Source organism: Oncorhynchus mykiss, chromosome 2 (assembly GCF_057628025.1).
Source record: "Oncorhynchus mykiss isolate SJ-2025 chromosome 2, ASM5762802v1, whole genome shotgun sequence".
Lineage (NCBI taxonomy): Eukaryota > Metazoa > Chordata > Actinopteri > Salmoniformes > Salmonidae > Oncorhynchus > Oncorhynchus mykiss.
In genome coordinates this window covers 70,136,903-70,153,322 of record NC_143023.1, presented here as the reverse complement: position 1 = coordinate 70,153,322, position 16,420 = coordinate 70,136,903, and the positions used below count along the sequence as shown (strand labels likewise).

Genomic DNA, 16,420 nt, shown 5'->3' with positions numbered 1-16,420 from the left:
AGGTCACAGACCAGGCAGTGTGGTTCCAGGACAACAACCTCTCCCTCAATGTGAGCAAGACCAAAGAGCTAATCGTGGACAACAGGAAAAGGCGGGCCCTACTAGTCCACATTAACATCAACGGGGCTCTAGTGGAGCGGGTCAAGAGTTATAAGTTCCTTGGTGTCCACATCACCAACGAACTATCATGGTCCAAACATACCAAGAGTTGTAACGCTTGCACGACAACATCTTTTCCCCCTCAGGAGACTGAAAAGTTTTGGCATGGGTCCCCAGATACTCCCAAAAATTGTACAGCTGCATCATCGAGAGCATCCTGACCGGTTGCATCACCGCCTGGTATGGCAACTGCTCGGCATCTGACCGTAAGGCGCTACAAAGTATAGTGCGTACGGCCCAGTACATCACTGGGGCTAAGCTTCCTGCCATCCAGGACCTATATTCTAGGCGGTGTCTGAGGAAAGCCAAAAAAAATGTCAGAGACTCCAGTCACCCAAATCATATACTGTTGTCTCTGCAACCGCACAGCAAGAGGTACCAGTGCGCTAAGTCTAGGACCAAAAGGTTCCTTAACAGCTTCTACCCCAAAGCCATAAGACTGCAGAGCAATTAATCAAATGGCCACCCGGACTATTTACATTGACCCCCAGCCCGTCCGCCCCACCTACCGACATGTACAAATGACCTCGACTAACCTGTACCCCTGCACATTGACTCGGTACCCCGTATATTGCCTCGTTATTGTTATTTTATTGTGTTACTTTTTATTTTTTACTTCAGTTTATTTGGTAAATACTTAACTTTTTCATGAACTACATTGTTGGTTAAGGGCTTGTAAGTAAGCATTTCACGATAAGGTCTACACCAGTTTATTTGGCGCATGTGACAAATAGTTTGATTTGATCAAATTATCAAAATTAAAGGCAAGTTCTTCCTATTATGGCCAGATTGGGAATTGTGCGCTTGCCAAGGTGTGCAAAGCTAACATTGTATATACCTGTGTTCACACCTTACCCTCTACCCACAGCCAAACCTGTACCCCACAGTGGGCCTGCAGACTCCTGGAGAGATTGTGGATGCTAACTTTGGCCAGCAGCCCTTTGTGTTTGACATTGAGGACTATATGAGTGAATGGAGGGCTAAGATCCATGGCATGATCGCCCGCTTCCCTATCGGCGAGAGACTGGGGGAGTGGCAGGCAGTGCTGCAGAAGTAAGGGATCCTTATCGACATGACACTTTTCACCCTAACAGACTACTGTGTCTTTCTCTACTACTGTAAGGCTAAACCATGTCTTTGATTCTTCCAGTATGGTATCCACCTACCTGGTGCATCATGGGTACTGTGCTACGGCCACAGCCTTCGCCAGGGCCACAGAGACCTTGATCCAGGAGGACCAGACCTCCATAAAGAACCGGCAGAGTGAGAACCACACACAGGCTCCACACTCACATTACCACAGAAACACTGAGGACCAATCAGAGTCATACATTTACTCAGTCATACATTCAATCAGTTTTGAATGATAATATTCTTCTTTCTACTCACAGGAATACAGAAGCTGGTATTGGCAGGGCGTGTTGGAGAGGCCATCGAAGCCACACAGCAGCTGTACCCTGGACTTCTAGAACACAACCCCAATCTACTCTTCATGTTGAAGTGAGCAGCCTTGAACCAACTATGGGACTCTTATGGGAGTGTTAATCTAAAGGTTACATTTAAGAAGTATTGGAATTGTAAGGCTTATTTAAGCTGCTGGAGCATTTTGTCAGTAAAGCTCTGGCCTGCTGCCCAGCTGTGTGTTTATGGCACAAAGACATTAGATTACATTAATAAATACTGTGGTCTGCTAAGAGACATTTGGAGATGCAGACCCACTGCTAGGTGGCCATTTTTTATGGCTCTCTTATAGAGGAAGAGAGGGGCTTGTTGTAGCAGTTACACAGAGAGGGAGGAGGGGAGGGGGCAGGGTAAGCACAAGGTCACAGTTGTTGCCGCCGAGGGAACTCCTGATTTGATTGGTCATGCCTGTTGCTCCATTTTGTCATGGAAGACGAGTGAGCAGAACAGAACAGGCGCTGATCTGTTTGACATTCATCATGTCATAGTAACATGTATCCATAAAGCCAGATACTCATACTCTGTAACCAGTCTGACTTGTTCCTGACACATTTACACATTTCAGGGCACAAAGACATGATCTTATACAGCCCCACCTTTGCTGACTTCTGAAAGCAACTGAAGTTTTGCAGTAATTATGGTTGACAGTTTTCATTCAGACTGTTTTTGTTCAAGCAAGTGATATTTGACAGTTAAGCAGAATGAAAGGTTTGATATCAGATGGTACAATGTATTCCAGGACAAAGCATGTCAGACATTGTAGCAGATTGTAGACTAGATGTCAGACAGATTCATGGTTGCCCGTATCGCCCAGGTGTCGGCAGTTTGTGGAGATGGTGAACGGTACAGACAGTGAGGTACGATGCTTTAGTATCCGCTCCCCCAAGTCCCAGGACAGCTACCCTGGCTCCCCCAGCCTGAGCCCCCGACATGGAGCCACTAACCCCAATCTGCACAGTGCAGGTAAGGGAAACACACCTTCACACTTGCCTATCCATCTGCCCAGTGTGTTAAAAACACAAAGGAGATAAGCGAGAGTATTGTCTATCTATTGAATGTGTCTGTTTCACCCTGGCTCTCTGTCATCTCCAGGAGCAGACAGCCCCACATGCAGTAACGGGGTCACCCCTCCCAACAAGAACAAGAGCCACAACAAGTATCCAGGCGTCAGCTCTGCCTCCTCCTCCTCTTCTTCCTCCCCTTCCTCTGTCAATTACTCTGAGTCCAACTCCACTGACTCCACCAAGTCCCAGCCTCACAGTGGCACCAGCAACCAGGAGGAGACCAGGTGTGTGGCAAGGCAAGGGTCTATGTGTTTATTGTTTTTTAGCGTTGTTGTGTTTTTAACTGGAGTGGGAGAAAAGCAGACCATCTGCGATATTATGACAGATGACTGAACCTGTCCCTGTGTTTGTCTCCTCTGCAGTGACAGTGAGATGGAGATCGAGGCTGAGCACTACACTAACGGGGTGGCAGAGAACCCCTCTGCTCGGATCATGAATGGCACCTACAAGCACCAGGAAATCCTGCAGGCTCAGGACATCAGCCTGGGTAACGGAGTGGCAGGTACAGACACTTGACACGTGCGCACACACATGCGCTTACTGTTTTGATTGTCAGGCGCACACACCTTGTCCCAGGTGTCAATGTCACGAACACAATGTTTTCTTGGTCACTTTTGTCTATCTCTCTGTCATTCTTTCTCTCCCTCTCTCTGACTGTCACTGTGTGTCTGCTTTTCTCCGTTTTTCCTTTCTGGCTGGCTGGATATCTGGGGATGTGTGTTTCTAAATTGAGCTCAAACATAATCCAGTCAGGCAGATGTTTGTGTCGTCAAGGTTGCTAAATGAAAGTTGACTGAGAACACTTTCACTTAGAACAACGACCTGGGGAATAGTTACAGGGGAAAGGAGGGCAGATGAATGAGACAATTGTAAAATGGGGATGATTAGGTGGCTGTGATGGTATGAGGGCCAGATTGGGAATTTAGCCAGGACACTGGGGTTAACACCCCTACTCTTACGATAATTGCCATGGGATCTTTAGTGACCACAGTGAGTGTGTTATTATGTGAAGTGTCAAATGCACTCTGTCCGTGGCTGCGCTTTGACTCTTGTGGCTGTGTGTGTCCTGGTAGAGGATAGCTGTGCCTCCAGACAGCTGTGTGGAGGGAACCAAGCAGCCACAGAGAGGATGATCCAGTTTGGCCGTGAACTGCAGGGCCTCAACGAGCAGCTGTGCCGTGAATACGGCAAGAACGTCACACACAAGAAGATGCTGCAGGTACCGGTGGGGGGGGGATTCACACAGTAGAAGACTGGCACACTGTTTGACACTGGCGGCGTTCACACAGGCAGTCCAATTCTAGTATTTATTTTCCACTAATTGGTCTTTTGACCAATCACATCAGATATTTTCCAGAGCTGATCTGATGAAGTGAAAAAAATATCAGAATTGGACTGCTTGTGTAAACACAGCCTGTGACTTACGAATTGTATAATTGTCAACCACCGAATGGGGAAGGTTTGGTTTATGGTTATACTGCAGTTTACACACTACTACTTGTATATGACCATTGGAAAGTCTGTCCCTAGTATTGTTCTCTAACAATTAAGGTAGAGCCACTGAAAGTGTCTGATGTTCCCTCTGTGTAAGACAGACCATTATACTGCTTCCAAATCATAGTCCTTAATGGGCTTTTACTGGTCCTGCTGTTTTCTATCTCCCTATCCCTTTCTCTCTCTCTTTTATCACAGGATGCCTTCAGTTTATTAGCATATTCGGATCCCTGGAACTGCCCAGTGGGGCAACAGCTAGACCCAATGCAGAGAGAGAATATCTGCTCTGCTCTTAACAGCGCCATCTTGGGTAAGGCTAAGTTTCACACACAGTACATAATGTCATGAGTAGTCCGATAAAAATAACTTTCACTCACACAAGCTATTTTTCTTTTTCTACAATATTTGGGGGGGGCAGTAACTCCCAGCACCACACAAGTAATAAGCTTGGTAGTGTGTATGTTAACTCTCTTCTAATGAATACACACTGCACATTTTCCCATGTACATGTTTGACTCACACATGCTTTATTAGCTAATGTACACACCCCGATGTTGTCTTTTGCCCCTCAGAGTCTCAGAACTTGCCTAAGCAGCCCCCTCTGATGCTTGCTCTGGGTCAGGCCACAGAGTGTGTCCAGCTCATGGCCAGGGTCCGCTCAGGGTCCTGTTCCTTCGCCAGAGTAGACAACTTTTTGCACTAGCCCCAGTCCAGGTGAGTCTGGACAGACACACACATACTTACTTCCCTCCCCTTATAGCACCACATCAATGCACTGTTTTACCTATAAGGAACTTTTTAAGAATGTTTTTGACTACACATGGCCCATGCTGTTAGCGTCAAGTTGGATTGTAGGGTTACTGTTTGGAGTACAGTAATAGTGTTGCATAGATTACAATACAGCAGTTCCAAAAATGTTTATTTCATTCCTAAGGCAATGTTCAGGACTAAGAAGAGGTCTTTCCAATGGGTTGCCAGATGACTGAGGAAAGCATGTGTTTGAATTTGTGTGTCGCTTGCCATTTGGCAGAAGCAGATGGACAGGGGAATGAGTAGAACATGACAGGAAAGTTTATTTTTAATTTAGTATTATCAAATACAAAATGTGTGACTCTATTTAAAGAATTCATTATTATTCTGTTTATCTAGTCATGTTCTAGGTTTTATTTAGTCAGTTTGTTGTGCTCATCTTGGAAGGAAAAAAAATCTAATTCCGTTTTTGTTTTTGAGTGGATTTCAATTCCCTACACAGTGTTTTAAAGATGTTCATCATATCAAAGAAGTTCATGTTGGCATGCTTTGTCGTTACCAAGCAAGATACTCTGGTTTCTTTCATTCAGAACTCAGGTATTCACAGCACATTTGTCATTTCAGTTTGGGATATTGTAGACAGAGGTAGGTTTACCCAGCTGTTCAGTGGCTCCAATTTAGGACCTTCATTTTTTTGGTTCAAATTCTTACTACTTAGTATGACTTAACTCCAGAAGCTAATTTAATTTAAAGTTAAAGGTCTGAATTGGCTTCTGAAAGTACACATGGCTATAAGCCACTAACCTGCTGGTCACCTCAGAGCCCCATACAGCAGCATTCACCTCAGATCAAACAATGATGACACTGATTCATTTGTGAGTTTTAATATAAGTGTAGTATATTTCCAATCAAGTGTCTCCACTAGTTTGATTTGTAACCTACAGTAAAAATACACAGACATACAGTACTGTGGGGAATTTGGAAATCACTCTCTGGTTTTTGACTTGCTAATTATATTGAAGATATGAAGTCTGACGTTGAATATATATATATATACACACACAATTTAATGATATATTCAATAAAAAAGTTAAACTGATTGCCAAATATAAGGCTTTTAATTTGACCTCCCCTTTTCTAATAACCAATGGTACCTGCCATTGGCCACACTTAATTCATACAGTCAGTCATTAAATCTTTTCATACCAGTGCTTTGACAGCCAGCCATTATCTTATCATTGCGAACATGCTTATTTTTCCGCTTTCTTGCGGTTCTATTTTTCTCACAACTAATGTGAAGCTGTCGCGTTAATACATAAACTCAACATAGACTCGGTCACTTTTACAAACATGTGACCTTAACTTTGTTCCTTTGTTTTTGTTTGTTTATTATAGTCAGTTGAATGTTATTTTTTTTCTCTCTTTCTTTCATTACAGTATGTATTCTCCTATTTTTAACAGATATTCTCTTGGCACATGGGACAGTTGTCGATCATTGATGTATTAACGCAGTATTTCACCCAGCCAGCAGGAGGCGCTCCACTGTGTGTTGAATGTAGTTTAGCAGATTATATTATGTTTGTGCTTCAGATTTGCTGCTGGCCACCATGAGATTGATATTGACATCCCCTGTACCTGTAAGACATATTGCAATGTGTTTCATTAACTCTTTTGACAATCCTGCAAAGCATGTTTGTGAAGCAAAGGGGTGGTGGGGGTAGAAAACATCAGCTTCTGTGTTGTTAGTGTTTGGTAGACTTTATGTTCACAAAGGCCATTTTAGATTATTTTTTTTTACCCAATCTTTACATTTGGACAATGTCTATCGGCATCATGGGCTTATACCTGCTAAAATATATACAAAAACAAGAACAAATACCTTAACTTAATGTCTACCCTGGCCAAACCCTAACCCAGACAGCACTGGACCAATTGTGCACCGCCCTACAGGAGTCCCAATCACGGCCGGGGCGGCAGGTAGCCTAGTGCTTAGATCGTTGGGCCAGGTTGCTGGATTGAATCCCCGAGCTGCCAAGGTAAAAATCTGTCGTTCTGCCCCTAAACAAGGCAGTTAACCCACTGTTCCCCGGTAGGCCGTCATTGTAAATAAGAATTTGTTCTTAACTGACTTGCCTAGTTAAATAAAGGTTAAAAATAAATATTGTATTGCAGTAGGAAGTAAAATACTTTATTTATTTTATCTTTATTTAACTAGGCAAGTCGGTTAAGAACAAATTCTTATTTACAATGACGGCCTACCCTGGCCAAACCCTAACCGGGACGACGCTGGGACAATTGTGCGCTGCCCTATGAGAGTCCTAATCACGGCCGGTTGTGATACAGCCTGGAATCGACCGCTGCACCACTCGGGAGCCCTTTATCCCGAACCTGTTAAAGACTGACATACTGGGTTGGGCACATCATCTTTCAAGCACACCTATACACACTGTAACCCATGTTGGATGAGGTTTTAGTTGTTTTAATTCATGTTGCTTAATTAGTTAAATCTTTAGGTGGCGCTATCCATTCGCATGAGTTTTCACTATAGAGTTTACCAGTAATTCTGAACAATACATTCAGTGATAGACTTTCAATATTGGAAGCAGCCAGCAGATAGATTTTGATTATATCTTATGACATTATAGCAAAGCCTGCATCTCTTGAAGGCTTTCAAAAACTGGAAATGGCTTTTAAACTCCTATAGCCACCCAAAATGTATATTTCCATTTTAAGATCATTCATTATGAAATAGAATGACTAATGTTTAGGTGTGTGTGTGTGTGTGTGTGTAGAAAGATCGTAATCTGTCGAGCTTCTCCTGGGACTTTTATAGACACACCTACACCTACTGTAGCAAACAATCTCCCTGTTCTCCTTTTATGTTATGTTATGTTTTTCAATTGGAGCTATCCATGCTTCAAATGGAGAGGCGAAGGGAATGGAATTAGGAATTAAAAACAACAAGCTGTGCACAATTTACTATTATTTTCTATTATTATTTTAATTTCATATTGAGTTTTGAGTTTAGCAATTGTGAGGTGAGTTACCCTCTACTTGGCATGAAACTTTTAGAACCTTTAAAACAATATATATAAAAAAGAGAGATTATAATGATAATAAAACATTTTAAAAAACATACCAATGTACTAGAAACATGATAAAGAAATATTGTATTCTGTTTAATTTTGACAGAATTATTTTTATTAAAATACACATCCATAAGCGTAGTTTTGGTCTCTTGTCCTTATTTTGTGGATGTACTGCTTTTGAATGATGGTGACTTGAGGTTGGCTGTAAAGTTAAAATATGTCTATCTACAGTACCAGTCAAAAGTGTACTATTTTCTACATTGAAATAACTGAAATAACACACATGGAATCATGTAACTAAAGTGTTAAACAAATCAACATATATTTTTGATTCTTCAAGTAGCCACCCTTTGCCTTGACAGCTTTGCACACTTCTGGCATTCTCTCAACCAGCTTTACCTGGAATGCTTTTCTAGTCGTCTTAAAGGAGGTTCCATATATGCTGAGCACTTGTTGGCTGATTTTTCTTCACTCTGCGGTCCGACTCATCCCAAACCATCTTAATTGGGTTGAGGTCGGGTGATTGTGGAGGCCAGGTCATCTGATGCAGCACTTATACATGATCCCAAATGTGTTATTTCATAGTTTTGATGTCTTCACTATAATTCTATAATGTAGAAAAAATAAATAAATAAAAACCCTTGAATGAGTAGGTGTGTCAACTTTTGACTGGTACTGTATATATGAGAACTTTGGTTCAAACTGTGATTGGAAGGGGCTTGCACCTGTATGGTTGAGGAACAGAATATGCAGGTGTGGTAAATGGCTCACTAGAGCCCCCTACTGGACACCAGCACTATTAAAGCTATGTAAATCAGTATTCAATTTGGCAAGTCAGTTAAGAACAAATTATTACTTACAATGATGGCCTACCACGGCCAAACCCAGATAACACTGGGCCAATTGTGTGCTGCCCTATGGGACTCCCAATCACAGCTGAATGTGATGCAGCTTGGATTCGAAACAGGTACTGCAGTGCCGCCTCTTGCACTGAGATGCAGTGTCTTAGACCGCTGCACCATTCAGGAGCCCAAAACTAAAGAGCAAGTGGAGAAATTATTAATTGATGAAGACTTGTCTACAAAATGTGTCTTCCCCATGCAAACTTTTCAGCTGGTGGTGCTAATGAGAGAGGGTGTGGTAGAATATACAGGTTGAGCCTCAAGGTGAGGGCTACTGTGGTCTGTCTCCACCTAGTGGTAAAATACTCACCAAAAAGATTTGGGGTTTTGAAACTGCAGTCTAGTGCAGTAACTGCTGTCGACTGTGGTATTTTGGACGCAGTAATTGCAGAATAACTGCAGTTACACTGAAAATGTACTGCAGTAAATCAAACTTATTTTATATGCAGCATACTGCAGTTATACTGCACTCTGACTGCAAGTTTTTGTGTAAGGGCAGAAATGGAACCAGTAAAACAGAGCATGCATATTTCAACTGCAGTAGATATAATTGATGTAAAACCATTACTGTATGTTGAATATGTTAGGAAATGAACAACCGGGCTAAGCAAAACTAGGGATAACCAAACAACATCAAAAGCATAGGCAAAATGGACTAACACAACAGTACAAAGGAGGAGGGGGGGTTGTCAATGGGCTAACACTATAGTCCTTCTGGGGACTGAAGGGTCTGAGGAATGGATCCAGAACGTCTCTCTCGATCTTTGGTGTTTGGCAACATTGCTAATGCTTTTGTGTTTGCTAACTTTTTCAATTCCAAGATAACTCACAAAGCGAGTGTCCTCCCTTTGAAATGGAGGGCCATTCACTTTGTGTGATTATTCTGATGAAGGCCATTGTAGGCCGAAACCTTGCTGGCTACCTTCTGAAAGCCATGGGTGCAGAGGAACCCACAAAGAGCAAAAATATTCCTCAGTTCCATAAAATGGAAAGATCTGCATGCTCTTTTAAGTAATCTTCATAACTTGCAGTTGATCATCACAGCCTTTAATCCACTGCAGTGGAGTGATGATGTAATCAGATAATATGTTATTTTGTTGATATACTGTGATTTGAAACATGGAAATATGTTAGAAAATCCTCAGTTCCTAGAGATATTTGCAATGTTCTCTTGGTGCCATATTTACTTGGTTTTGAGAGAGATTTTCACTGCAGCCAGTGAGTGACAAAAGTAACCACATAAACATTAAGGCAGATAAGGCGAGAATGTTGAAGCGTGTGCGGTAAACGTTGCTGAACAGTTGGAATGAGATTATAACCATGAAGAAATCCAATCATGTCGTGGTTTATACAATGTAGACTATAAAGTGTATACTGTGCCACCGGTAGGAAAAGTACCCAATTCTCAAACTTGAGTAAAAGTAAAGATAACTGAATAGAAAATGACTCAAGTAGCCTAAAAGTGAATAGCTGTAGGGGAGTACTTAAAGAAAAAGACAGGTAGCCTACTTTCATTCTTGAATACACTCTTTAACACAAAGATACAAACATTCATTGTTCAGTCTGGGACATTTTTAGTGTCTGAGATTTAATATAAACATCCAGAGTGATGGGCAAGAAGGACATTGACATTATCTGGTTTTGCAATCACTTCTTGCCCTTGTGAGCATTAACTGCTATACCAGCAGTAAATAATCATCCTAAATTAATTAAATCATGTCACAGGATATTAAAAACGTCTATGGGAGGGACACTGTTATATCCTCCACAATTAGAGTTAATGACCCACAGGGGTCGCTGAGGGTTTGTATTGGTAGTGCCTGTGCTATTGGTGTGGGTCGTGTGACTCCCATTTGCTCGATGTGGGCAGCAGCTTTTGGAATGTTATGAGACACAATCAAACAGAGAGAGAGAATAAGTCAGTCAGTCCTTTTCAATTTGTATTTGTTGAATTAGGTTCTGGACGTTATTACATTCTGTATTGGATATTTGTTTGTTTTATTTGTTATATAAGCACATACAGGTAACTGACAAGATAATGGAAACACTTGAGTAAATTAGGGATAGAAAGTATATTGAAATCAGGTGCTTCTACATGTGTGTGTGTTACCAGATCTCATCCCAATTGAACACTTATGGGAGATTCTGGAGTGCCGCCTGCTTTCCACCAACATCAACAAAACACCAAATTATGGAATTTCTTGTGGAAGAATGGTGGCGGTTCCCTCCAATAGAGTTCCGGAGACATGCCAATCTATGCCAAGGTGCATATAGAGATATATAAACTCTGAAAAACACCAGAAGAATGAGGCACAGGGTCCCTGTTCATCTGTGTGAACGTGCCTTAGGCATGCTGCAAGGAGGCATGAGGGCTGCAGATGTGGCCAGGGCAATAAATTGCTATGTCTGTACTGTGAGATGCCTAAGACAGCGCTACAGGGAGACAGGACGGACAGCTGATCCTCGCCGTAGCAGACCACGTGTAACAACACCTGCACCGGATCAGTACATCCGAACATCACACCTGCGGGACAGGTACAGGATGGCAACAACAACTGCCTGAGTTACACCAGGAACGCACACAAACAGTGCTCAGATTGTCCGCAATAGGCTGAGAGAGGCTGGACTGAGGGCTTGTAGGCCTGTTGTAAGGCAGGTCCTCACCAGACATCACCGGCACAAACCCATCGTCGCTGGACCAGACAGGACTGGCAAGAAGTGCTCTTCACTGACGAATCGCGGTTTTGTCTCACCGGGGTAATGGTCGGATTCATGTTTATTGTCGAAGGAATGAGCGTTACACCGAGGTCTGTACTCTCTGAGTGAGATCGATTTGGAGGTGAAGGGTCAGTCATGGTCTGGGGCGGTGTGTCACAGCATCATCGGACTGAGTTTGTTGTCATTGCAGGCAATCTCAACGCTGTGCGTTACAGGGAAGACATCCTCCTACCTCATGTGGTACCCTTCCTGCAGGCTCATCCTAATATGACACTCCAGCATGACAATGCCACCAGACATACTGCTCGTTCTGTGTGTGATTTCCTGCAAGACAGGAATGTCAGTGTTCTGCACATGGCCAGCGACGAGCCTGGATCTCAATCCCATTGAGCACGTCTGGGACCTGTTGGATCGGAGGGTGAGGGCTAGGGCCATTCCCCCCAGAAATGTCAGGGAACTTGCAGGTGCCTTGGTGGAAGAGAGGGGTAACATCTCACAGCAAGAACTGGCAAATCTGGTGCAATCCATGAGGAGGAGATGCACTGCAGTACTTAATGCAGCTGGAGACCAGCTGCATTAAGAGATACCGACTGTTACTTTTGATGTTTTACCCCCCCCCCCCCCCCCAACACATTATTCCATTTGTTAGTCACGTCTGTGGAACCTGTTCAGTTTATGTCTCAGTTATGTTCATACAAATATTTTCAAATGTTAAGTTTGCTGAAAATAAATGCAGTTGACAGTGAGAGGACATTTCTTTTTTGCTGAGTTTAGTAGCACGTTCAATTGTGCGTCAATAATTCAGCATAGCAAGTTTGTGTGAAGGTCTGGTTATTAAATGGGTAAATAGTTAAATAGTAATATGCTCTAAAACGCTCTGTTGACAAACACACTTTGCTGCCCTGTTTCCAATTGTCCACAAGGCTGGGTGAACCTATTCAAGTAAGTCAATACATTTTGAAAATGTAAAAAAACTGTTTAATTAGCTAACGTTACAGTACAGGCTAACTCAAATGAGCTGCTAAATGAGCTAACTTAGCTAGTTGACTATCTAGCTATCTAACCAACTTGACATACTGTATAGATAGATAGCTAAGTTAATGAAATATCACCAGCTACCTAACTAAATATTAGCTAGCTATCTTGATGTAAAAAACAAACTCCAAATGCATTTGTAGGTAGCTAGCTAACAGCCATGGAGGAGGGTGTAAGGATAACATTAACGTTAGTAGTCCCAACTTTCAATGTGAGAGAGAAGGCTATTCTGGATAGGGTAGGTACTAGTAACATAATAATAATAACTAGTAACATAGATAATAGTAACGTAATATTCAGTGCAGTGTAATTTGAGTATAATGAAGTCTGTTTCTTGTGAGGTTTTCTGTCCTCGGATAAAGAAGGCTATGAAAGCCTGTCTACAGATGAAGAGGTCTCAATGAAGAGCAGTGGTTCGCAGTCCTGGTCCTGGGGACTCAGAGGTGCACATTTTTGTTTTTGCCTTAGCACTGCGCAGCTAATTCAAATGGTCAACTCATCATCAAGCTTCAAGTGGTATTTATGTATTCATTTGTGATGCTATATTGTTTGTCCTCGTGTGTCCATTCATGTTTTTCGGCATAAAGTACTCTGTAGAGACCAGATGAGGCCACACATACAGATTAATGTTGAACACTCTCTTTAACTACCTTATTTTCTCAATAACAGTCTCTCTCCTTCACTTCATCCCTCTCTCCCCTTCTCCCTAAATCATTTCGGTTATATCAGCTGTGTCGGTGAACACCTCCCACATCTGAACTGGCTACAAGAGGGCACAGCATGACCATAGGTGAGAGCTCACTTGACCAGGTCAACAGGAAGTATTATTAAAGAGATGCTTTACATTGAAATACAGATAGAGAAGCAGTAGTCCCAGAGTTAATGATCCAAGGTCAGTTTTGCATTTCACCTCCTGATAATTATGATGACTGACAGTGTCAGCATGTTTAAGCCTCGTGCTTAAAAAATTATATTTCTCTCTCTCCATCGGTCTCTCGTCTGCAGGTATGTTTTGATGTGAGAGAGGACGCCAACCCCCAGTCCCATCATCGCCACCTCACCCGCTCTTAAGATAACCTTCGGGCCGACTGGGAGCCCAAGGCTGGTTAGGAGACACCACTAGAGACACTATTATGTAATTGTGATGAACTGAGAGAATATTAGGGTAGCGCTGTGATTAATCATATGCTGCCTTTTCTGCTCCTATGTTCATACCTCTTTCCCTTTTTTATACACCTCTCTCGCCACCTCTTTCTTCCTCTGTTTTTATAATGCACAACAGATGTGCATTGAAGTAAAGTATGAATTTATAACACTTGGATAATGAACTTCCAATAAAGCATTTCACATTCTCTACTGGTTGAAATTAAGTCTCATTTGATGAAATACTACACCTATCCTGTGTTTATCAGATCAATGCAGATTAAGGAAATTAGATATCGAAATGAACTGGTTTAAGAGTATTTACATGATGCATAGGATGTGTAGTGTACTGTTTTTTAAATTATATTTCTGTATATATGAATTACAAATCAGCCTTTCACTAGTTAAGTCATGTTTCTAGTCTATTGCATAGTTACAATGTGTAACCATTGATGTCCCAGGACCAAGATTGGTAAACACTGTTGAAGTGTATAATTGTAATACATACATAGCATCATTCAAAGACTGAAATGTGATACTCCTGGTATGGATATGACTGAAACATTTTCTCAAAGACATTCATACCTGAACTGCACCTTTATTTGCCAAAGTAGAGTACATGATCAGTGAATATAAATGTGCAGGCTACAATGTAGGGAATCACATGCATGGTAATAACTACTATACAACTTGCATCCTTGGCACAAAGTTATATTATTATCTACTCAACCAATAAGCTTCATTGTCATTCAGACTGTTTTGAAGTTGATACAACTGGCTATGATAGCCGAGGTTCTTAGCTAAGTTCTGAACTAATATGCATAACAAACGTTTTAGGGTCCATACACAGATCGGCTACATAGCTAACTACACATCCATAGGCATACAGGTATTTTTATCCTCCACTGCACAATAAACAATAGTTAGCTTGCTATGTTATTTCATCCATCTGTATTGCATGGGAAATATTAGCAAGGCAAGCTTACAAAATTGTACATTCAATTTGCAGTAAATGCTTTAGCTAGCTAGATTCTTTACATCCACTGTTGCACAAGACGACTGCCTGGTTTGCTGGTTGTTTCAGGAGTCCCTAAAACATTAAACAACCAGAATTACAATTTCATATCCATGTCACAACACCCATAAAGATAGCGAGCTAGTTGGCTAATGTTAGCTCGTCAACTAGCTTGCTAAATAGCGATTTTCGTAACTTAACTTTATGATAAAAATATGTATAATCGTTTGTCTTGACATTAACATATTCCTGTCAACTGCTAATTTTTTTCGTCACATACACATGGTCAGCAGAGGTTAATGCGAGTGTAGCAAAATGCTTGTGCTTCTAATTCCAACAATGCAGTAATAACCAACGAGTAATCTAACCTAACAATTTCACAATAACTACCTTATACACACAAGTGTAAAGGGATGAAGAATATGTACATAAAGATATATGAATGACTGATGGTACAGAACGGCATAGGCAAGATGCAGTAGATGGTATCGAGAGAGTATATACATATGAGATGAGTAATGTAGGGTATGTAAACATATAAAAGTGGCATTGTTTAAAGTGGCTAGTGATACATTATTACATAAAGATGGCAAGATGCAGTAGATGGTATAGAGTACAGTATATACATATGAGATGAGTAATGTAGGGTATGTAAACATTGTTTAAAGTGGCTAGTGATACATTTTTTACATCAATATTTCCATTATTACAGTGGCTGGAGTTGAGTCAGTATGTTGGCAGCAGCCACTCAATGTTAGTGGTGGCTGTTTAACAGTCTGATGGCCTTGAGATAGAAGCTGTTTTTCAGTCTCTCGGTCTCTGCTTTGATGCACCTGTACTGACCTCGCCTTCTGGATGATAGCGGGGTGAACAGGCAGTGGCTCGGGTGGTTGTTGTCCTTGATGATCTTTATGGCCTTCCTGTGACATCGGGTGGTGTAGGTGTCCTGGAGGGCAGGTAGTTTGCCCCCGGTGATGCGTTGTGCAGACCTCACTACCCTCTGGAGAGCCTTACGGTTGTGGGCGGAGAGTTGCCGTACCAGGCGGTGATACAGCCCGACAGGATGCTTTTGATTGTGCATCTCTAAAAAATTTGTGAGGGTTTTTGGTGACAAGCCAAATTTCTTCAGCCTCCTGAGATTGAAGAGGCGCTGCTGCGCCTTCTTCACCACACTGTCTGTGTGGGTGGACCATTTCAGTTTGTCCGTGATGTGTACACCGAGGAACTTAAAACTTACTACCCTCTCCACTACTGTCCCGTCGATGTGGATAGGGGGGTGCTCCCTCTGCTGTTTCCTGAAGTCCACGATCATCTCCTTTGTTTTGTTGACGTTGAGTGTGAGGTTATTTTCCTGACACCACACTCCGAGGGCCCTCACCTCCTCTCTGTAGGCCGTCTCGTCGTTGTTGGTAATCAAGCCTACCACTGTAGTGTTCTCTGCAAACTTGTGGGTGAACAGGGAGTACACCCCCTTGTGGGGCCCCAGTGTTGAGGATCACCGGGATGGAGATGTTGTTACCTACCCTCAACACCTGGGGGCGGCCCGTCAGGAAGTCCAGTACCCAGTTGCACAGGGCTGGGTCAAGTTTG

At 42.3% G+C, this 16,420-nt stretch overlaps 1 protein-coding gene and 1 long non-coding RNA gene across 3 annotated transcripts in view; both read left to right on the top strand.

The window, feature by feature from the left end:
• LOC110495034 (ran-binding protein 10) overlaps positions 1-8,155 on the top strand; it is a 31,544-nt gene extending 23,389 nt beyond the window's left edge. Inside the window, exons 6-15 of one of the 2 annotated variants that reach the window (XM_021570394.3) lie at positions 1,028-1,212; positions 1,310-1,422; positions 1,551-1,659; positions 2,435-2,583; positions 2,713-2,908; positions 3,047-3,186; positions 3,758-3,903; positions 4,377-4,488; positions 4,751-4,892; positions 5,113-8,155. In XM_021570394.3, the coding sequence (XP_021426069.2) occupies positions 1,028-1,212; positions 1,310-1,422; positions 1,551-1,659; positions 2,435-2,583; positions 2,713-2,908; positions 3,047-3,186; positions 3,758-3,903; positions 4,377-4,488; positions 4,751-4,881 (1,281 nt within the window). In that variant the 3' untranslated portion in view covers positions 4,882-4,892; positions 5,113-8,155. Of the gene's footprint in view, positions 1-1,027; positions 1,213-1,309; positions 1,423-1,550; positions 1,660-2,434; positions 2,584-2,712; positions 2,921-3,046; positions 3,187-3,757; positions 3,904-4,376; positions 4,489-4,750; positions 4,893-5,112 lie in introns of both variants that reach the window. The other variant, XM_021570386.3, reaches the window with a different exon arrangement.
• Positions 8,156-8,802: 647 nt separating this feature from the next.
• On the top strand, positions 8,803-14,026 carry LOC118937291 (uncharacterized). The gene is made up of 3 exons (XR_005034535.2): positions 8,803-13,115; positions 13,402-13,462; positions 13,678-14,026. It is a non-coding gene; the product is annotated as an uncharacterized LOC118937291 (long non-coding RNA).
• Positions 14,027-16,420: the final 2,394 nt, after the last annotated feature.